This window comes from Sphaerodactylus townsendi, linkage group LG08 (genome assembly GCF_021028975.2).
Source record: "Sphaerodactylus townsendi isolate TG3544 linkage group LG08, MPM_Stown_v2.3, whole genome shotgun sequence".
Classification (NCBI taxonomy): domain Eukaryota; kingdom Metazoa; phylum Chordata; class Lepidosauria; order Squamata; family Sphaerodactylidae; genus Sphaerodactylus; species Sphaerodactylus townsendi.
In genome coordinates this window covers 68,688,197-68,711,832 of record NC_059432.1, presented here as the reverse complement: position 1 = coordinate 68,711,832, position 23,636 = coordinate 68,688,197, and the positions used below count along the sequence as shown (strand labels likewise).

Genomic DNA, 23,636 nt, shown 5'->3' with positions numbered 1-23,636 from the left:
ACTTGTGATCTGACACCTGCAGTCTTACTTTCTGTATGTTTGTATCAGCCCACTTATGCAACAAATATAAAGTGATCAGGGATTTGTTCAATTACAGTTCAGGTGCAAGTGTTGCAAATCTGAAATGATCTGTAGCTGTTGATACCCTGTTTCTCCAAAAATAAGACATCCCCTGAGAATAAGACGTAGTGGAGGTTTTGCTGAAGTTCTAAATATAAAACATCCCCCGAAAGTAAGACGTAGCAAAGTTTTTGTTTGGAAGCATGCCCGTCGAACAGAACACCAGAGCATGCAGCTGTGGAGCGGAAAAATAAGACATCCCCTGAAAATAAGACATAGAGCATCTTTGGGAGCAAAAATTAATATAAGACATTGTCTTATTTTCGGAGAAACACAATAGCAGACAAGAACAAAACATAAGTGATAACTTGTCAAAGAAGATGACATTTTAGAAATATACCCCTTCAGTGACTTGCCTCAAACATTTTTATATTGGTTTCCAGCTGTGTGAAAGACATTTTCTGAAATTATTGATTTCACAATATGACTTGTGCATGTTATGGTGTACTGATTGGTCAGAAACTGCTTTCGGAACTACTTGTTTTACCAAAACAGATGTGTATGTGAAGAGCTTAGGACACATCTAATTCTTACTGCTGGATTGTTAGTTAGCGTTCTCTGTGTATTGCTGATGGGGAATTGCAGCGGAGAAGACAATTTCTCTATAAAGTTTGTGGCAGAAATTAGATTTGATTGCAGGGCTTCCTGGTTGTCATATATGCATATGTATATTCAAATTGTAAATAGTACTTTGTTATAGAAATGTGCCTCTTTCTTGTTCATGCTGGCTGAATGCACAATAGGAATGAATATTTCCCATTATATTAAAGTATTGGATGTAGACCTAACAGACTAGAGTTTTGTTCCTAAGTCACTCTGAAGCTTGAGAAAGGTCATGGGGGAGGGATGGTAGCACCATAGAGAGTAAATCTACAAAACGATGGAATAAAATATGGGCACAATTGAAATTATACTTGACTTTAATTTTGTTTTTACATCTTTTAATATCTGTCCTTCAGCTCCGACACTGGCATAGCTGCGGCTTTAAATCCTCGCCTCAGCCTCTTCTGTGTGCCAATGTAAGTTTTTAATATATATATAGAGAGATAACAATATATCAATTGCATTTTGAACCAGAAAAATTGTTGGTGGCTGTTGCTGGAGTTACCCTTCAAAGTTTAAATTCTTTTCATGTCTTGTTAAGTTAGGCACTTGTAGTACAACATCAGACTTTTCACTGGAGCAAGTGTACATTTCTTATTTGCTAATAACATAATTTTAAAAAGAAATCAAAGTATGTTCTGTTGCTCTGATTTGGAGCCACCAGCTTTATCTTAAGACCAAAGCAAAAATAATCTTGTTGGGCAGTAAACAGAATAAGACAACGATTATAATCTGTTTTGAAATGTATAGTGCCAGATAAGCTAGAAAGGGCATAAAGGTAGGTGGGGAATCTGATCACCAATCCATTGCATGGTACTATATGACATTTGATTATATTTTAAAAATGAATATGAGTGGAACTTGGGTTGAGAATCATTTATGTTGGTACATATTTAAAATATATTACTGGAAGATACCTGGAAAATCATTTTGATTTCATAAAACTAAAATGTGTTAGGTATCAGATTTCATCCTAAAATAACTAAAAGTTTCAGAGGTATATTGATGGTCTTAACAGTAAATGAACAGTATTAAATATTGGAAAGTAATAAGCTTCTAATTGTATTGAAGGTATTGCAGTCTCTCTATTCCAGTGGTGGTGAACCTATGGCACAGGTGCCAGAGGTGGCACTCTGAGCCCTCTCTGTGTGCACGTGTGCACAGAGTTTGTCATGTGATAGTGTAATTATTTCAGGGAGATTCTTAGCATTAAACCTAAGACCTAGTTTTGGGGAAGCAGTGTAGGTAACCTTGTTAAGCGTTGTTAAACCCTACTGATTTTCACAAAAGCGTGATCCTTTACCTGGGAGTAAGCTCGGTTGCTGGCAATGGGGTTTTCTTCTGAGTAAACCCTCCTAGGGTCGTGATTCACCCATTCGAAGCATTGCACAGTTACTTCAAAGCAAAGCCACTGACTACCACCAAGCTTACTCCCGAGTAACTTGGAGCCAACCGTTTTTTCTATACTAAAACCAGTATTCAGGTTAAAATGCCATGTTGGCACTTTGCGATAAATAAGTGGATTTTGGGTTGCAGTTTGGGCACTCGGTCTCGAAAAGGTTCGCCATCACTGCTCTATTCTGTCTTTGAAATGTCTTATGTTTATAGGGTCCTGATCATCAGACAGTCCTATTTAACCATGGAGCAGTGCAAAATATTGCTCATCTGTTAACTTCTGCATCTTATAAAGTAAGACATTAATATAATCTCTGTTCTTTAAAATTAGCTATTTTGAAATCTCAGTGCAGCAACATAGGTTGAGAGAAGATGCAAGTATAGATGTGCAGTCTATTCGGATGGATGGGTTGGGGGACTTGAGATATTTTCACTATGAATTGGATCCATATATATGATATTCTGGAAACTTCCAGGTAGTGTTTTCGATGAAGGATTTTTCTGGGGGGAAGTGAGAGAAAAAATGGAAGTGCTACATTGTGGAAGAGAGAAGGGAAAGGAATGTCTCTTCCAGGGCAGCATTATACTTCTCATGTTGTAATAATCATCATTGGCAAACACTTTTAAAAAATGTGCTCTGAAAGTTCAAAATTGATCTGAAAGTTCAAATGAACACATTGATTCAGTGACAGGTTCTGTCTAAGGCAGGGGTAGGCCATGCTGAAAGGGGCTGATGGGAATTGTAGTTCCTGAACATCTGGAGAGCCGCAGGTTCCCTACCCCTAGTCTAAGGCAATGACATGCTCCATAAAAAAAGATCATGCAGAGGTGCTCAGTTTCAGTCTTCATTGGGGAGCTGATCTGTGCACCAATGAAAAGAACCAGGATTTCTGAACAACTTTGAGAGAACTGAGATACAAGATATTTTATTCCTGTTCAAAAATTTGAGTGTGTGCTAAAGCATGTGAGCAAATCGAAAATTAGGTCTCAAATTATTAAATATTTTTAAAGTTCAGTTTCCAGGTTGAGATAATATATACAAGCCCATAATTTTAAGAACAGAAAGAATAAATTTAACTACACACAGGATAACTTCCTTATCAATACCAATCAAGAGAAACAAAAGGTGAAAATCATGCAAGCAGACAGGAAACTTTGCAATAAGAGGTGTTTCAAAGCAAGCCCTTTGAGTAAACCACAACTAAATAAATCAAATGGAAACAGCTAAATAAAATGAGTTCATTATTTATTGTCTGCCCTTCTGCATGGGCATGAAAGATTAGTTGTAATTAACTTTTTGGGTGGAGAGGAGATAAGAACTGAGAGAAAAAATACTCATAATATGGTATGTTGGGGGACTTCAGAAATCCCTCCTCAGTTTCCGAACACTTTGTAGGAAAAGGGTTAGTTAATCTCTCATCCTTTTTAAGCTTCTCAATATTTTGTGGTGCATAAAGAAAAACTGTCACAGGTTACATAGTTGAAACTGCATAATGAATGTTCACTGGATGATTTACTTGATAGAAATATTCTGCAAGAACCAATTACTAATATTCCAGTTACATTCTTCCATAATGGAATTTGTTTTAATAGTATTATTGTGATGCCTATATTTAAATGTTGACATGTAGAATCTAAGGCCCCTTCTGCACACGCAAAATAATGTGTTTTCAGACCACTTTCACAACTGTTTGCAAGTGGATTTTGCCATTCCGCACAGCTTCAAAGAGCACTGAAAGCAGTTTGAAAGTGCATTATTCTGCATGTGCAGAATGAGCCTAAGTGAATGCAACTGAGGTTTTCTATTGTTGACTCAGAAAAGTGAATATTCCCCAAGCGCTTATCCTTTCATTAAGTGGTAGGAGGGAGCCACAGGTATCATTATTTTGGCTCAGTGGTCTCTGAAGTTTAAACACCATAGCTCAGGAGTTCTTGAAATGCGATGTACTCACCCTTCCTAAGTTGTAGGGATAAATAACTGTCCAAACATTATCAATGGCAGAGTGCTTGATAATGCATATTACTATCTTGATAGCAGAGGAATCAAAGTCAGAGGCTCATTCTGCACATGCAGAATAATTCACTTTCAAACTGCTTTCAGTGCTCTTTGAAGCTGTGCGGAATGGCAAAATCCACTTGCAAACAGTTGTGAAAGTGGTTTGAAAACTCATTATTTTGTGTGTGCGGAAGGGGCCAAAGAAAAGGAGCTGATTGAAGAGGCCTGCAATATTGTAGGTGGAAGGAATTAGCCCTATTTATCCCCTTATCTAATAGTCAAATACTGGTCCACAGGCATAGCTGTGCAAACTAGCCATAGCTATGTTTTAACGTTAAAAAAAATTTCAGTCTGCCCGCACAGAAAACTATGCGTGTGCATGTGCAAACCAAAAGGCCCCCAGTAAGTTTCAGCAGCATTTTGAATACTGATTGCTGCCTAAAATGGCATGTGAACAGCAGGAGCTGAAAGTGGCAGCTGAAGGCTGGTGGATGGGTGTGGATGGGAGAGCCAGCGGCAGATGAGGGAAAGCCAGAGTTGATGGCAAATGGGGGAGGGAATTTTCCTCTCTCACATGAGTCTTTGCAGGCCTCCACATTAAAATATTAGCAATTAGCAATTGCCACTTTGCATTTTGCTGCTTGAAAGGGGAAATACACACAGTCAGTGAGCGTTCCTTCTGAAAAAATAAAATTGTACACAAACAGGTTTTAGAAGAATAGTAGAGGAGATCACATCTGCCCTAGCAGAGGAGATCACATCTGCCCTAGTAGAGGAGATCACATCTGTGACCTTCCCCCTCCCCTTTGAGAAACCTGAAACTAGTCTAATTATTTTTGAGGATTTTATACTGTGGACATTTTCATGGACTTCTAGCAAATTTTAAATCATGAGTGGTGTTGTAGCTTTCATTAGGTATATATAACACATAAATATGCAGCATTTATATTTACAAAATATGTATATCTACAGGTTCGAATGCAGGCACTGAAATGCTTCTCGGTTTTAGCCTTTGAAAACCCCCAGGTTTCAATGACTCTTGTAAATGGTAAGCTGAACATTTCACTAGTAACATGTAGATCCACAGTATAGTTACAATTGAAATTCCTGAAACCTTTTTTTTCCCCTGGTTTGCAGTGTTGGTTGATGGAGAATTATTACCACAGATTTTTGTGAAGATGTTACAAAGAGATAAACCTATTGAAATGCAGCTCACATCAGCCAAATGGTAATCTCCCTTAGCATCTACAGTGGGGTAGATTCATTGTTGTTAAATAGATGTAATTGCTCATATTAATGTTGATTTGCAGACTGTGATGAGTATGTTGCACCAATCTGTAGACTCGCCTTTCTTACAAGAGTTAACACATCAAAGGGCTGGTATGTTAACTCTTCCGGCTGGAAAGGGTGCCTTCCTGGACCTCTCGCCTGTTCCCCACCCCCTTTCCCCAAAATAAAATCAGTAAATGTCTTAATATCTAAAGTGCAACAAGACTGTTGGTCTTGGCTGCAACAGTCTCATGGTTCCCTCTAGGAAACTTCTAGGAAAAGAAAGAATAGTAATTTGGGTAAAGGGGGAATTGATGCATTTAGTTAGTAGCAGAGCTACAGCAAGTTGCTTTGGAAGAGAGGTCATTTGCATTCTAAGACACAGTGACCCTGCTTTTTGGCCACGTAAAGTAGTCTCAGCCCAAACATACTGTTTTTTGCAACTATGAAGACTAGAGAGGCTCATAGAAAATTCTGCACTAAAATAAGTGATTGCTAATTCATATGTGGATAGAGCTCAAAGTAAGGGATCATTTTGTAATGTAGATTCTTTTGCTGTCTGAGGAATTCTTTGTATGGTATAGTGCAGTCTACTTCTTGAACATTGGGTAAATTGTATGAAGTATTTCCCTTTGATTTAGCTGAGTCTCCTATGCTTCTTATCACCTGGATACATTAAGTTGACAATAAATTCGCATTTTGATGTTTTATTGTAGCCTTACTTACATGTGCAGAGCTGGAGCAATCCGCACTGATGATACCTGCATTGTATTAAAAGTAAGTGGATTAAATATACTTCATCTGCAAAATAAGCAGTAGACATAATGGCTTTGTAAACTTCAAGAGCTGAGTCATGCTACAGGATGGCAACCCTCCTGTCTTTTCCCTCTCATTATAGCCTTCTGTATCCCTCAGAACTGTGTTCTTATGTATCAGTGGACCCAAAGAGAGAGTGGAGTCCCAGTGGAAGGGTTAAATTGGCAAAAAACCACTCTTCCATTCTCCACTGCAAATGAAAATGCAAATCCTTCACCATCGGAACAGCACCATAGAATCTAAACCAGCGCATACCAGTTGTCAAGGTGCAGGCTGAGTTCATGCACTCTGTCACTAAAATCAGTGTTTCTACTTAGGATTTGAAAAGCAGATAATAGAACTGCTCTTCATGGCAGTAATGGTAACTAGAAGTTGCTGAGTGTGTGTTTGTGGGAACTGCACTCTTTTCACTCTGGATTACCATTGTCATTTGTTAAAGGCAAAGTCTGCAGTACATGGTCTGTGTAAAGAGCCCATTTGAAGAAGAGCTTGCAGTTAACACACAATGAATGTACATTGCCTGGGGAAGGTGTTGTCATGAGAACTCTGGATTTAATTAAACATATTTTCAAAACATTCTGTTGCATGGTTGGCTTGGGTACAAGATGATCATGGAAATGAGGCAGTCTTGGAATCAAGATGAGGAACTGAATGTGGAATAGTTGGAATGAGAGGTACTGAAAAGGGATTTCATGCTGTTTTGGCATTGAGGCAGGTCAGGTTATTCCTTCAGAGGAACTGCAGGTTTTCCTTTTACTGTTAAATTGGGAATTATGTTTTCTTTTCTTTGGAAGACTAGTCCAATTATGGGTGTGATCATCTGTCCAAACTGTATCTACTCCTCTGCATTTTCAGCATCCTGACATTGCTCATCTCTAACCCCAAGGAGAAAGGGTGGTACTACACATCACACTGGTCACAAGAATTCAAGGAAGAAATTACTTGCTCTATACCCTGCATTTTCAGAAAGACCCTTCCCTATTTTTGTTTTCATTTATCATAACTAACCATTCTTGTTTGGATGTTTGTTCTGGTTAGATAACACCTTGTTTGTTGTATGTGTGTAACTGCTGTGAAGTTGCTTACCATGACCCTGTGAATTGACTACCTCCCAAACGTCTATTGCTAATGTCTTGCAAACTGAGGACTGTGGCTTCCTTGACTGAATCAGTCCATCTCAATATTTGTTTGGTATAGGACATCTTATAGCATTAGATCTTACTTAGGCTTTTACATTGTGAATAATTAACTCTGTGTAGACAAGATTATTCTTTGTCATGTATAGTGTGTTTGCTTTTTTGTTTGTTTGAAAAAAGCTATTGAGCAGGGCTACTTCCTACCACCCTGCCAAATTTTGATAGGGTTGTTGCTTTTTTTGCCATCCAGTCACAGCTGACTCGATGATCCGGTAGGTTTTTCAGGGCAAGAGATGTTTGTAGATCTTTGCCATTACTGTGACCTTGGCATTTCTTGGAGGTCTCCCACCTAAATGCTAGCCAGGATCAGGGCTGAGAGTGTGTGACTGGCCCAAGATCACCCAGCAAGCTTCCATGGCACAAATGTGGATTTTAATCTGCATTTCCTAGGTCCTAGTCTGCCACCTTAACCCAGAGGTCTGCAACCTGCGGCTCTCCAGATGTTCATGGACTACAAATCCCATCAGCCCCTGCCAGCATGGCCAATTGGCCATGCTGGCAGGGGCTGATGGCAATTGTAGTCCATGAACATCTGGAGAGCCGCAGGTTGCAGACCCCTGCCTTAACCACTACACCACATTGGCTCTCTTTGTGGCAGTTGCTGTAAAAGAATTAGAGGCCAGAACTATTTTTGTTCAGTGATAACTTATTCTGCAACAGTGGTTCCCAACCTGGAGTACATGCCAGAGCATTTGGGCGTTTGCTAATACAGGGGTACAATTTTAGGGAAATGCAAATGAAAAAAGGTTGGGAACCTCTATTCTACAAGAACACTAAGTTGATCTCAAATAATTAAGTTATGCATACTTTGGTTCAAGTAAACCTCGGCATGTCTAAAGGGATGTTGGTATGGATAAGTTCTTTGTTGCATTCTGATTGTATGCCATTTCTTGACAATTATGTCGACTGTTACGACAGCAAAGGAAGGTGTTTATACTAGCTGTTTATAAATATTTACTGTTGTACAAGTGTTTACATAGCTTTTTGAAAAGCTGTTTGATTAAGAAACACCTGAACATCATAAATCTAAGACTTACAGTGAGGTGAAAAACAAGTTTAACTGTGTCATTTTGTACCCTGCAGACACTACCATGTTTGGTACGGATGTGTTGTAAAGAGAGGTTACTGGAAGAGAGAGTAGATGGAGCAGAAACTCTTGCTTATTTGATTGAAACAGATGTTGAACTACAAAGAATTGCCAGTATTACTGACCATCTTATTGCAATGCTTGCCGACTACTTCAAATACCCCAGTTCAGTGAGTGCAATCACTGATATAAAAAGGGTAAGTTTTCTCATTAAATAGAAAACTTTCCAAAAGCACAAGAAAAAAAATTCTAAATTATACAATGTCTCATACAAGTATTTGGAGCTTGAAATGTTTTACTGAGGGTAAATGTAGTTACAGATCCATTGCCTACTGAAGAAATAGGAATTTGATAAGACTTTCAACATTTTGCCTTCCTTATCACAAGGCTATTTTTGTTATAATTTATTTTTACTGCCATGTTTAGGTAAAGCACTGAAGTATGATTCTGGCTCAGTATTAAGATTCATGTCAAATGATGTTAACAAACCTGAATTTATTTGTGACAAGCATAAACCTGGTCGCTTAATTCCTCCCCTCCCTCTTCTTTCTGCCCACCCTGTCTTTATACTGAGACTGAAAACTAAAATACAGAGCCAACTCCAGTCAGTCATGATGTCAGAATGCAGAGAGTTTAACAAACTGGGATTAGGTTTTATACTAGTGTTTAACAATTCCAGTTAAAAGTAGAAGAGTTCGTCGTTTTTCTGTTTGTTTTTGTTCTGATATGAAAATTATTTCTGCTACTTCAACAATGAAAGAGTTTGCAAGTTAAGGATAATCTAAATTGGATTGTTTTTCTAATAGCTTGACCATGACTTAAAGCATGCGCATGAATTGCGCCAGGCTGCATTCAAGTTGTATGCTGCACTTGGAGCTAATGATGAAGATATACGAAAGAAGGTGAGCATTCAGGCATATTCCTAGAAGTGGTAAGGTAGCTGTCCCAGGCTTGCTAAGTAAATGAAATTAATACAGGCGGCGCAGTCCATAGCCTAAGGCTGCCTTGCTGCCTCTATAGAGCTTTCCAGCAATGGGAGGAGGCAGAAAATCCCTTCTCCCCCCACTGCCAGAAAGTCCTCCATAGGGCTTAATGGCCTTCACCATCCAAAGGTGTGCCATAAGACCAAGACCAAGGCCGCAGCACAACTGCCCACCATCTTTGGTTCGTTTAGCCCTATGAAGGGCTTCCCAGCAGTGTGTTTCTATTTTTTTGTTTTTGTATTTTCTGCCTCCCCATGCCGCCTGAAAGTCCTCTGGAGGTGGCACAGCAGCAGCACTGTCCCTGGCCGCCTTTGGGTGTGGATTGGGCTGCCCATGTAACCGAAATGATCACACTGATACATATGTGTATGTGAGGGAAGGAACAGGTTCTGTCTTGCAAAAGCATCACTTCATTTAGTTCATATTGCTTCATTGCAGCTTTTTGCAAATGAGGTCAGTGTGGTAGATGGCCTAGACTGTTTAAGCAATTTCATTATTTTTAGGGCTGAACCAGAATATGTCTCTCCCTCCGCTCCCATTTTCTGCCCTCTGAGTCTGAAACAGGATGAAAGTGAGGATTTTGGGGTGATTTTAAATGGGACTGTGAAAAAGAATCGACAGTGAACAAAATAAAGTGATGGTGCCTTTGGTGAATGTTTTTTCCCTCTTCCTGAATTGTGAACTTCAACTCACCCTTAAGTATTCTTAAAAGACAATTCTTTTCAGGAACTTACTCTGATCCCATTATCTTTTATTCAGATTATTGAAACTGAAAATATAATGGACCGAATTGTGAATGGCTTGTCTGAGTCTAGCATCAAGGTGCGCTTAGCTGCTGTCAGGTATGAATTTGCCTAGTGAATAGTATTGCATCCAGTGTGCTCAATCACACTGTTCTGCACATTATTTGCTAAGAAATGCAGCAATCTGATTTTAAGATTCTAGCAGTGACATCCTGAGCACATTAGTACCATTCTGAGGCAATTGATTCTGCTTGAGATGGCACTTCTGCACATCACTTTGGACAATACCAGTGGCTTGTAAAGAGAGAGACAATAAGCCTTTGATGTTCTCACTTAACTTTGCAATAAAATTAGCTTTTTAGAGAATTAGGAGGAAAAAAACAACTCTGTAATGTCTAGAGAATCTCATGTGATGTTTTTCATTGCAGATGTTTGCACAGTTTGTCACGATCTGTGCAGCAGCTTCGAACTAGTTTCCAAGACCATGCTGTATGGAAACCCTTAATGAAGGTAAAGTAGCGCTTCAGAAGTTTCATTTGGCATTGAACCATTATGGTAAAAATTGCATGACATGTTCTTTTTAACACAAATATGCAAAATGTCAAACTGTTTTGTTGTGTATTGTCGAAGGCTTTCATGGCCGGATTCAACTGGTTCTGGTGGGTTTTCCGGGCTGTGTGGCTGTGGTCATTAGGTTCGCCTGCATCTGAATTTGCCTAGTGAATAGTATTCTGTGCTGGCATCTGTGGCTGGCATCTGCATCTGTGGCTGGCATCTTCAGAGGTGTATCACAGAGAGAAGTCTGTTACACACTGTGTCTAGACACAGTGTGTAACAGACTTCTCTCTGTGATACACCTCTGAAGATGCCACAGTGTCTAGATGTCTAGACAGATCATACTCTTCTTTGGCTGCTTTCCTGGAAGGAGTGTCACTTCAGGAGGTCTTCAGAATAGCAACACGATTGTCAGAAGAGGCCTTTGACAAGCATTATGCACTGGATCTTGAAGCCAGAAGAGAGGCTGCTATTGAAAAGGCTGTACTTTATTTATCTTTAAATAAAGTTATTTTGTTGGTGGTTTGAGAACTCTTCCCGCCTTCCTTTGTGTGTAGGTTGGGAGAATCCCAGTGTGGATCTGCACAGAAACCATGACAGTGAAAATAGTGTTGCACTTACCTGTAAGTACTGTTCATCGAGTTGTCTTCTGTGCAGGCACACATTCCCTCCCTCCTGCTCCACTTGAGTTATCACTATAAATGTAAGTATGGGTGGCGGCTCAAATGGAACTGTCGGAAGGCACTCTGCCATTAGACATATAACCTTTGAGAGGGAAGTGCATGAGGACGCCTAATAGCAATAGCTCAAGATGTTTCCATCGCTGGCTCTGCACATGCATAATTCTAGTGTGTGCATGCACAGAAGACCACTCAGTCAGCAGCCCTTACAGATAAGTGCAACTGTTTTTCCACCTTATTCTTGTCATGACTCCCACTGACACAACAGGGATGATCCAGTCCTACGTCACTTAGGGGACTTATTTTTCTTCCCCCACTCCAGTTATCATAATATAGCAGGGGAATCCTATTTTGGAGATGGAAAAATATAGCATCCATAGAATCAACTACATGCACAGAATTTGAGACTTTTTCAGTGCTATCCTAAGGAGAGTTATTCTGATCTAAACCTATTGAAATGAATGGACTTAGACTGGAGTAACTCTCCTTTGGATTGCACTGTAAGACTTTCAGGTGTGAGTGCGGTGAGCTGAAATGGAGCATCCAGGTTGTGAACAATGGTAGGCATCATAGGAAGTTTAGTTAGGCACTTGGTATGCTATTTATAGTTTGTATTCATTTTTCTTTTAGGTTTTACAGAATGCTCCAGATGAAATCCTAGTGGTAGCATCTTCAACTCTATGCAATCTTCTCTTAGAATTTTCTCCAAGCAAAGAGGTTTGTTTGTTTTTTGTCAGAAAACATACTTGCGACTTTTGCAAGATAAAATTGAAGGCTATAACTACTGCTGCTTAGGAGTCCTGCCTTGGGTTTGAAATTCTTCTAACCCTATTAACAGGATTTTTTCCCTTTCAAAATAGTGGAGAACTCACTATAGAATAAAATCCTCTGTTTAGAAAGCCCATTCCCTTCCTGAAACCTTCAGGTCACATTTAGCAGCAGATATGAACTGCTGATTAACACTTGTGAGCCAGCTGCCTACTATCCTTCAGTTGCCTTCAGTCCCATATAAGTCAGTGGTTGCACTGGTGGTGGAAATGCAAAATGCAGATATAATCCTGGTACAGTGTTTTGGGTGTTGGATTGGGATCTGGGAGACAGAGGTCCAAATCCCCTCTCTGCCATAGAAGCTTGTCGGGGTGACCTTGGATTAGTCACAGACTCTCTCTGTGTTACCTACTTTCATAGGGTTGTTGTGAGGAGAGGACAGTGGTGTAAGCCATTTTGCATCCCTATTGGGAGGACAGAGAGGAATGTAAATGGAAGAAATCAGTTCAGGAAGAAATCAGAAATCAACAAAATTAGTAACTTCTGAAGGCCAGTTGAAAGCAGAATATTTTCACTTCCCTTTAGAACACTAACAGAGAAAGCCAGGAAAACTTCCCCTGAAAGAGCCTATCAGTGCTCTCTAGTAAAAAGGCCCTGCTCCTTGTAAAAGCCAGTTCTGGGTAGATTCTTCTTGGAGCAGAATTTCCTTAGCTAAATCTGTGTCGCAGTCTCAATCACAGTTTTACCACATTGTTTACAAATTTGCTTTCTCTTTAAGCATGTAGGATACACAGCATATGGTGGAAGTCCATAAATGATTTTGCCACAAGAAATCAGTTTGAAAAAAGAAAAAAAAACCTGGAACCTTAAAGACCAACAGGGCTACCTGACCTGGGCCCACTCCGCAGGGGCGAAAAACAGCACCCCTGGAATGGTAAAAACATTGTTCCAGGGGTGCTATTCGCACAGCTGCTGCCTCTACATCAAGGCAGTGCTGTGCTTCCCCCCACACCGGCAGGGAAATGCTATTTGGGGATAAAGCGTTTCCCAGCCAGTGCCATGCAAACGGCACCAGGTTGGAGGCGCCACTTTTAGGTGCCTTCTGCTTTCCCCACACTTACCTTCTCTCCCTGCAGAGCTCCACAGGGAACGAGGAGACACGCCCACACTGCCCTTTGACTCTGGGGGTTGGAGGGCAGCGTGAACATGTCTCCCTGTCCCTGTGGAGCTCTGCAGGGAGAGAAGGTAAGTGTGGGAAAATGAAAGAGAGGCGCCTCCATGGGCCGCAGCCACTCTGGGGCCGCTTGCACCTCAGCGTGTGAACGGCTCTGGGGCCACACCAGCATCATATATGCCAGTGTACAGCCGCTGCGGGGGCCCGTGTGGAATGGGCCCTGGACTTTAAAGTATTATGTTCAGTATTTTTTACATATGCGTTCAATCCAAGGTGCAAGAAGTTTAAGCAAGTTCTAAGCCATTATGCATTTTGTGGTCTGAGCACAACTATCTTTGTACATGTGTAAATTTAAATCAACTTTCACTTGAGATTTTTCATACTCATATTTTTTCAATTATAGCCTATTCTAGAATCGGGAGCCATTGAACTCCTCTGTAGTTTAACCCAGAGTGACAATCTTGCCTTGCGAGTGAACGGAGTTTGGGCTTTAATGGTGAGCATGCTTGTTAAATGGATAGTTTTTGCAAAAATATGACATCGCTCTGTGCAAAACTGTATGTCGGCAACACTGAAGATGAAATTATAATGTGGTCATAAAGAGTGTCAACTCTTTTAAATTAGTGGAGTTCATTTTTTTGTGCATGTATGCAAGTCCCTGACAGAAGTTTTAGTGTAGTAAACTGTGTTTTAATGTAGTAATGTTCAGTAAACACTGAATTGTTAGCAGGGCCATTCTATGCAGCATTACACCTTCCTAAACCCACTGACATTAGTGAAGGGTGTAACTGCTTAGTATTGCTTTGTTAATTACATATGCTATAAGTTACGTTTAAAATGAGGTTAAATAAATGAATTTTAAAATTGAAAGTCTGTAGAACCTTAGGAGGCTTCTAGGAACGTATCAAAATTTGCTGCTAAGAAATGTTAATTGCACGCTGTAGTTTTTTATGTTTATATACAGTAGATGGAGACAGATTGTGTAATGAAACTTGACCTTTTGTGAAAAACATTGGGATAACAACAAATATCAGATTAGTTTTCTCTGTCCTTTAGAATATGGCATTTCAAGCAGAACAAAAGATCAAAGCAGATATTTTACGAGGCTTGAGTACAGAGCAACTGTTCCAATTATTGTCAGATTCTGATGTAAATGTACTAATGAAGACATTGGGACTACTTAGAAACCTGTTGTCTACTCGTCCAGTAAGTAAAACCATGAATCACTTGTCTTTAAAAGTTGCTTTCAAAGTATGAAAAACCTGATCTTCTAATTTGCTGTACTTTGTGCTATTATGTAATGTGGTTCTGATAATGGAATTGGACCATAGCTGTAACCATCAGCCACTGTTTGAACTAGAGCTTGATATAAGCATTGGCACAGAAGATCTGCACAAAAGACAGGGCATACTGCATTGTAAGGTCATGTGAGTTTGCGTATTGCCTAGCTCATAACCCAAAACATCCACCTTTCTTGCTATATAGAGGATATTATTGATCAGACTGTAACATAAGGACATTGATAAGTAGATTTTTAAATGTTTATTTATTTTACAAAAATTTCTGACCTGCCTTTCCGTCCTCATGAGAGCCACCAAGACAGCTAACAAATGAAAACATGCATAACAGCATCACACTTTAAAACCATTAAAACCAACCCATCATTAAAACCAGGGCTAAAATACTTACAAAAACAGCAATTAAAACTGTGGGCAGGATGAAGGGATGACTGAGGGAATGCCAAGCAAAACAAAATCTTCACCAGCTCATGGAAGATGAGAACAGGAGACTGACTTGTCTATCTGGGAGGGGAGTTCCAGAGTTTTGTTGCCACTATCAAGTAGTAGTTCTACCAAGTTGTCACCTACCTAATCTCAGAAGGTAGGGGCACCTGAAAAAGAACTTTTAAAGATGGCTGTAGTGTTTAGGGTATAGGCGGTCCTTCAGTTATGCTGGTCTCAAAACAGCCTCAGCATCCTAAATTACACCAGGCAACAAATTGGAAGCCAGTGTAGATGGGCCAAGATTGGAGTTATATGGTCCCTATGACTGACTCCAGTTACCCCAGGCAACTTCATTATTCACCAGTTGAAGTTTATGAGCAGATCTCAAGAACAGTCTTATGTAAGGTGCATTGCAGTACAGTCATACCTCGGTTTTCGTCAGTAACCTGTCCGGATTACCTCGGCGAAAACCGAAACTGACGAAAACTGAGGTTATGCTGTTTGCGCAGGCGCAGCCTAAACGGCATGGCAACTTACGCAAAAGTCGCCTCAGATTTCGTCAGCATGCCAACGAAAACCGAGGCGACAGACAAAAACCGAAGGCAACAAATGGCTGGATCCCATTGACGAAAACCGAAACCAACGATTTCCGAAGGTGACGAAAACTGAGACATGACTGTAATCTGATCAAAATGTAACAGGGCATACACTACAGTGGCCAGATATTTTCCACCCAGAAAGGCTGCAGCTACATTACCAGTCAAAGCTGGTAAAAAGCACTCCTGGGCAGAGCTGCCGCCTGCTTAGCCAGCAGTAGGCCTGGGTCCAAGAGCTCCCCCAGATCACAGCCCTGTTCCTTCAAGGGAAGTGCAACAGCACATAGAACACATTACACTATAAATCTCTGCTCAGACCTTTTGCACACCAGTAGAACTTTATCTTGTTTGGGTTAAGCATCAGTTTATTTAGCCTTCAACCACTCCAAAACTGCTCTTGGGCACCGGTTCAGGGTTTCTACAGCGTACCTTTAACTTGCATGTCTGGTTAAGAATGAATGGTTACAACTGGAAAGCAGAGTTGAAAAGCTGAAGAATAAATAACTTATTGTTCTTAATCGGCATCCCAAATTATGCATGTTTCTTGGTTATGTGTGAGATGCTTGCATGAAAAAAGCACACATGATTCACCTGTTATTTCTCATAATACATATTATTTTGTTTATTATCATAGTAGCCTCTCATTTATAGATACTCATCCACAATGACTCTTAAGGGTTTAGTAAACAATCTTTGTATCGAAATTAGCTCTGTTCGCTGATGCATCTTGTACATATGTTCGACCCCATTTTGGTCCTACTCCGGTCAGCAAAGATTGTCTCACATTTTTATGCCTTAGGTTTTTGTTGATCGAGTAATGTAAATTTCAGCTAATTTGTTTTGCCATTAGGAATTAATTTTAGTGAGACGTCTGCTAAAAATGTTTAGTGAATGTTGTCTTTTAACTTTTTGAAATGCATCGTTTGCTAATGACATATTTATAACTTTTGACAGCATATAGATCAGATCATCAGTACTCATGGCAAGCAAATAATGCAAGCAGTCACCCTCATTCTGGAAGGGGAGCACAACGTAGAAGTCAAAGAGCAGGTATTTAGTACTGTTGTGTTAAGTTATATATGTGTATTAGCACAAGTGGGATTGTGCATACTTCTGTGCTAAACAAAAATCAATTCTCTGCCAAGGTAATCAGAATTCTGTAGCTAGAAAAATTAAGTTTGGTAGTCTATGTAAAGACACCTATGCACATACAAATGGGATCTAAGAGGCCTGAAGGGAGGGAATCCGATCTACCCTTTCTCCCACCCTTTCTTGTTTCTTGCCCACATGTGGCCAGTTTTCCTTCCTGGCCTCTCCCTTCCTAGTTCCGCCCACTGTTTCACTTTGCCCTGCCATTACTCCTGCTGCCTCCGTGTCCTTATTCTGGGCTTACCCAACTGACTTTGTTGTCCTCTTCACTCCCTGCTGGCCAGCCCAGCCATTGCTTCACTCAGGCTCCCTACTGGGCTGCCTATTTTTTCAGCACCTGCTGATCTGCCTGCCTTCAGTGCTTCTGCCTCCACTTGTGAGGCTCACATAACCGTAATAGTGGTGGCTGCTGTTCCAGTCGTAGTGACGGTGCCAGTTCGTTCTCTACCACCTCCCTTTCCCCCTTTTCACTCTCCTGTCTTGTAACGTTGTTCTCCCCTGAGCCGGTGGACATCCTGTGGGTGTTTCTCATGCTCCAGTAGGGGAGTCAGGAAACGGGCCAGTGACCCAACTTCCTCTTCCCGTTAGTGTGGGACCACCCCTTTTTCAGTCCTTTTCCAGCCTCAAAGGGAGAAGCATGCGGTGAGGGTACCTGCGTTTCTGCTTTCTTGCTTATTCCTGCCATTCGGCTTTGTTTTACTCTCTCCGCCCCCTCCCTCCTCTTGTAGCATCGTTTTCACACCACTTCAACTGGTTTTCACTGTTGAAGATGATGCTCATGACATTGCTCTTGTAAGATCTGCTCAGTTGAAGTTGTGATGTCTGTGGAAGCATAGAGCTTGTTAGATTTGGGACTTTTGGGGACCTTTGGTTGTTCTTATAAAGCTTTTGTATTTTTCTACAAACCGTAGATTTCCTTCAAGTTTATAGAAATATCTCCTTTATCAGTGTAAGACCCTAATTTATGGATTTAAGGGTCTGGATCTCAGGTTATGTTCAAAATTAAATATAGTGGTAGATACATTTTGTCTGTGACTTGCTGTTAGATGGTGTAGCCGTGAAAGATTCAAATGGTGTGGAGGTTCTGCACTTTGTCTGTCCACAATAGGGACAAATGGAAACAACAGTCTTCCAGAATCAAAGCCTGCTGCATGTTTAGGCTTATGCCAAACACTCTGCCCATACTGGTTCTGGTGGGTTTTCTGGGCTGTGTGGCCGTGGTCTGGTGGATCTTGTTCCTAACGTTTCGCCTGCATCTGTGGCTGGCATCTTCAGAGGTGTATCACAGAGAGAAGTCTGTTTCTCTGACAGACTGTTTCTGTTTCACTGACATTGCCCATACTTTGCCAGGAAAAATCCCAAAAGTCTGCTTCACTGACACTGCCCACACTTTGCCAGGAAAAATCCCAGGCATCAGAGAGACTTTCAGGTGATGCCCTCTACTGGCAATTGTTGGAAGATTGAGTGACCAAAGAAAAACCAGCAAATGCTTAGAGGCTGCTTACCCCGTAGTCATTCTGAAACTCCTCAAGCTTGAGAGGAACACTGTGTAGCCTAAAACAAGGTTGTAAGATCACCTCAAGATTGAGGGAAGTAAGCGTGCTCCCCAGCATTCGACTCTTAATCTTGTTGGGACTAGACACAAATTGATGTCCCAAAAGCATTCAGACAAGAATCTGGACTCTGCAGTGTCTGAGCTGTATATCATCGATTACTTTTCTTCTGTCTCTCCCCGCTCCTTTTCAGACATTATGTATACTTGCCAACATAGCAGATGGAACAACAGCAAAAGAACTAATTATGACAAATGATGATATCTTGCAAAAAATTAAGTATTACATGGTAAGTAATTTTATTGATATTTCTATTGCTTTTTATAAATAACGTTGTAGGAAGGTGCCATTGTTCAGCAGTAGAGCACTTCTCACTTATAAAACGATTTCAGGTATCAGGTGCTGGAGAGAACCAGCTCAGATCGACAAGAGTTGGCCTTTTCTGTGTGTCAACTTTGCAGGATATAACTTCTAGTTACTTTTTGTTGACCGTTGCACTCAAGCTCTGGAACTTCCTCCTCTTCAGAACTTAATTGACCCTTTCTTCAACAACCTTTCAGAGATAGTTTATGGTAGTTCTTCTCAAGTGGGCTTTCAAAAAGGGCTAAATTAGCATTTTCTGGAAGCTGACTGTTTTGTGACATATTTTTATTTTTATCAGCTCTGTTGGTTTTTTTTTAATGATTCCAGTTTTCCATGACTCAAAGATTTTAAAGACAACATTAGCTGCTACTAGGGTTACTCCTTTTGTTGTTTTCTTTTTATTATGTTGGGTTAAGGACTTTTTTAGTTATTCATGTTCTCTTTCTCTGTTAGTTGCCCTGAGTATACCAGCGTGGTGTAATGGTTAAGAGCGGTGGACTTCAAACTGGAGAACTGGGTTTAATTCCCCGCTCCTCCACATGAAGCCCGCTGGATGATTTTGGGCTAGTCACAGTTTTCTCAGAACTCTCCCAGCTCCATCTACCTCACAAGGTGTCTGTTGGGGGGAGGGGAAGGAAAGGTAAAATTGTAAGCTGCTTTCAGACTCCTTAAAGATAGAGAAAAGTGGGGTGTAAAAACTGACTCCAGAGCACAAGATGTGCTCTCCTTCTCCTTTTCTAATGATTGTTTAAGAACGTGTTTCTAAATAGTTTTCTGTTTAAATTTAGAGTCACTCGAATGCTAAACTGCAGCTTGCAGCCATGTTTTGTGTATCTAATCTAATATGGAATGAAGAAGAAGGTAAGATTGTGTGATTCTTGGGTGTGCTATGTGAAACATTTTATGAGAACTGGTTCTGGTGGGTTTTCTGGGCTCTGTGGCCATGGTCTGGTGGATTTTGTTCCTAATGTTTCGCCTGCATCTGTGGCTGGCATGTTCAGAGGTGTATCACAGAGAAAAGTCTGTTTCACACTGTGTCTAAGTGAGAAGGGAAAGTTTAGTGTGGTATATTGTCCATGTCCCAGGGTGGGGAACCAATCATTAAGTGTTTGGGTGGAACTTGCTTTGCAAAGGTGTAGTTGAGTGCACTGTATTGCTGGTGGGGTTATCAGTCCATTTTTTAAGTACTGGGAGCCAGGCTTTGCTAATTTTTAATGTCTCTTCTTTCTTATTGAAGTTGTCCTGGTAATTTCAACGGCCTCCCTGTGAAAATTCACAAACACCAGGACAACTTCAATAAGAAAGAGCATCTATGAACAATTTCCATGTAGGAGTCTCATTGAACCTAGTAGCATACATTGTCTTTCCACTGCAAATTCATTATATGGAGAAAATGCTTTGTGATATCTGCTTTTCCTGAAGAGAAAGTGAAAAAAGTAAATTTTCCCAGCTGCTCCTATTTGGACAGTTCCATTAATGGGATTGTAACCATAAGAAGTTGAAAAACATAGGCTAAAATACAGTCTATACCCTCTCATTTAATAGAATTGTGGGAATATATGTGAATTTGCACCACTGGCTATTTTTAATGAATTACGCGAACTGTTAGATAGGAGTAGACAGCAGCCAGAATGATGTATGTTAGGTATTTGCAATGGTGGTAAAGTATTTACAGTAAAATATGCGATGTACTTTCCACTCTAAGCCTTCCCCACCCCCCCAATCTCCCATCATCACCAAGTCCTCCTCTCTCTCTCTTCTTGACCTATTCTTTTTTAAATGCCTGTTTGTATTGCTGCTTGAGATCACACAAGTTCTTGGTCAGAATTTTTTTTTTTGTTAAGAGTTGCAAGGTCTGTGCAAGTGCATATGTTAATTCCCTGGTTTTGGTTACATTTTAAAAAACTTCTTGGGCAAAATTTTCAAAATACAGGAGCTACTGCCAAGAGAACTCTTATTCTAGTACTAACTAGCTCTGCCTGAGAAACTAGTGATCACTAAAGAAAGCTCACCTTCTGTTAATTTATTGCTAGTAGTATACACATGGAAGAAGTTAATTTTGAATGTTCATAGCAATTTGAGTTAACTTGCATTCTGATTTAATTGTACTATGCACAACTTAGTACTGTGCACATTGTAGCTCTTTAACATATCTCTGAAAATCATTATTAACAATATGCTATGTTACTGTATTAGGTTCTCAAGAACGTCAGGATAAACTCAGAGAAATTGGAATAGTAGATATTCTACACAAATTGAGTCAGTCAGCAGATCCAAATCTTTGTGACAAGTAAGTACAAAAAAACCCTCCAAAACCAGATTTGAAAAAGCTTGGTCTTTGTCAAAATATGCACGCTCATTGCAGTAGTGTACATCGTTAAAGTTAGATCCTGTTTAATTTCCCACGAACCTTTGAATCTCCTGTTATTTCACGGGTGTCTGAATTGATTAGGATATTGGAAACTTGTGTGACTAACTTCTTTTGCTGATACCTTGGGATATATTTGAAAAAGCTTTCATAGAGCATAGGGAGTAGGGTTCTTGCCTTTCCATCAGGGGCATAGCCATACTATTATAAATCTTCAGGTCTCTTGTAGTATTGCTTTGGGTCTTCCCAACAAACTACAGATCACCATTTAATATTTATTTACTACCTAATTTCCTGCTTTATTGGAAGAAGCCATTTCTAATTTGAATAGCTGTCATCTAGTTTTATGAGATACTGTAAATGTATTCAGTTTATAGTATCTCAATCTGCTGTTTTCCTCATTTATCTTATTAAAGATATTGTTCTAGATGTCCATGTGTACTTGTGTCTTCTCAGAAAAGAAATCTGACAAAATATTTCTTGTTACAGGGCGAAGACAGCACTCCAGCAGTATCTTGCATGATCAAAGACAAGTTGAACTTTGTACAACTCTCAAAGCTATATTATAAGGAATAACGGGAAATAGCCACACCTGATTCCTTATCTTTTGCACAAGGCACCTTGGGCTGCATTTCTCTCAGGTGCAGGGAGCTGCTTGGCAGGAGCAGTTTATGTGATCAGGTCTCCAATGCACTTGAGGACTTTATTGAGGTAGTTCCTTTATTCAGAGGACTGTTTTGGGATTTTTCCCCCTGAGCTACCTGAACTCTAAAAGAACAATCAGTCATCTTATTTTCCCCTTTGGGTCTACAATTTTCTGCTTATACTGCAGCCTGTGTAGGGCTGTGTCTGGGTGGGTGTGATACCTCAGAGCTTTGTTTTCTTCTCTCTTTGAGTTTTTTTTCTACAGATTTTCAAGGGTTAACCATTCTTTGCTGTATGGAATCTTTAAAGAATTATATACAATTTGAATTTAAATGTTATTTAAAAAGTTTTGTCCCATGAAGTTTATTTTAACAGATGAATGTTTTTAAGTAAAGTATATGCATTTGTTAACTTCACCTAAATGTACCTATATTTCCTCTTTCGAAACAAAAGGAGGTGAGATTGAGGTAGTAGAACTGGTAGCACATTTAATACGACTAAAACTAGCCTCTTACTGCCATGCGTTGTAAGCTCCAGCTCCCTGGCCTTGGGTCGGCTGAATTCAGAGAGCCCAAAGCAGAGCCTTTTAGAGTTAAGTACATTGGAAGGTTGAATTTGCAGATGTCATGACTTGCTGGGTTTACCTGAGACCACCAAGAAAAATATAGGTCCCTGTGCCAGTGCTGCTGCCGCCACCTCCGAAACGACACTTGTTACAAAACTCTACATCATTCTTAGATGACTTGAGCCTGTGATGGATGGATTGTAGTGAAAAAACTGGCTGCAATTGGTTGGAACCGCATGGTGGTAGAAAAGAAGAAACCCTATCAAAGAATAGGCTATAAATGATTCCCCACTTTTGTTTGGGTTTTTTTGGTAGTATTTCAGACATGCATGACGACAGTGGCTTTTGATTCTGTGAACCACTTGCTGTCTGTCTCGCGCCTTCTAGTTCATCAAGTGGGTTTTCTGTGCATGTATCTACAGATCTTTATGTCAAAGGATAAGAGCCCCAGTCGCAGGCAGTGTGTTTCATTTCATCAGTCATTCATACGCTGTTTATATAATTAAGCATTCACACCCCTTGTCACATCACATTGAATATATTAAAAAAATAAAATTTGACCCTTTGTTAGAAATGTTAATGAGCTGCAAAACAAAAATAAGAGTTTTATATACTTTTTATTGTTTTACTCTGAAAGGCAAGTAATAGTGATTCAGGGATAGTAAAAAGTGATGTCATTTCTCAGTGTCATTGCTACACACTTGTTGGGGTTGGACTTCTGTAGGTCTGCACTGTGTGTGCCCACCTGCTAACTTAGTACCTCAGAAATAAAGCCTTATTTAAACCATTTAAAGTGATTGTAGCCTTAATAATACTGAGAAAAGTCACTTGACAGATTTGTCCAAATCCGCTCCCCAGCGTAAGGGGTAGGAAGAGGGGAGGCCTCCCTCAGCCTGGCTGCTGCTTTTGCACTCTGGATTATTATTACACATGCACTTCTGATGTTGTTGTGATGCCTACATCAGCCATATGCATATCCATTTACTTTTAAATATAGATATGCCTAAAACTGTGTTGAATACAGCTGAGATGTGCAAATTTTCATCTTCACACTTGGAGGTTGCTTTTTAATAGTGTGACCCTTCATGTAAAGGTGGATAGAAATTATGCTAAGACAATCTGGGTAATGCTTGGGAAACAGGTTGGTAAAATATTAGGATGATATCTGATTATTGAAGTGGCATTTTGCACTCAGTGAAGCTTTGTGAATACTTTTTTGATGTTGCTATAAATATGTACAAATAGAAAACACTGTAAATAAAAAGATGACCTTTTTCTGGAGAATGTA

At 40.0% G+C, this 23,636-nt stretch overlaps 1 protein-coding gene across 2 annotated transcripts in view; it reads left to right on the top strand.

The window, feature by feature from the left end:
* Nucleotides 1-23,636, top strand: part of ARMC8 (armadillo repeat containing 8) — a 66,370-nt gene extending 42,734 nt beyond the window's left edge. For both annotated transcript variants that reach the window (XM_048506001.1, XM_048506000.1), the window contains 17 exons: nt 1,080-1,139; nt 2,332-2,412; nt 5,087-5,162; nt 5,252-5,342; nt 6,100-6,160; nt 8,479-8,679; nt 9,289-9,384; nt 10,225-10,307; nt 10,637-10,718; nt 12,074-12,160; nt 13,789-13,881; nt 14,442-14,591; nt 16,660-16,755; nt 18,601-18,696; nt 19,559-19,631; nt 20,967-21,060; nt 21,628-23,636. In XM_048506001.1, coding sequence (XP_048361958.1) covers nt 1,080-1,139; nt 2,332-2,412; nt 5,087-5,162; nt 5,252-5,342; nt 6,100-6,160; nt 8,479-8,679; nt 9,289-9,384; nt 10,225-10,307; nt 10,637-10,718; nt 12,074-12,160; nt 13,789-13,881; nt 14,442-14,591; nt 16,660-16,755; nt 18,601-18,696; nt 19,559-19,631; nt 20,967-21,060; nt 21,628-21,661 — 1,554 coding nt within the window. In that variant the 3' untranslated portion in view covers nt 21,662-23,636. The remainder of the gene's footprint in view (nt 1-1,079; nt 1,140-2,331; nt 2,413-5,086; nt 5,163-5,251; nt 5,343-6,099; nt 6,161-8,478; nt 8,680-9,288; nt 9,385-10,224; nt 10,308-10,636; nt 10,719-12,073; nt 12,161-13,788; nt 13,882-14,441; nt 14,592-16,659; nt 16,756-18,600; nt 18,697-19,558; nt 19,632-20,966; nt 21,061-21,627) is intronic.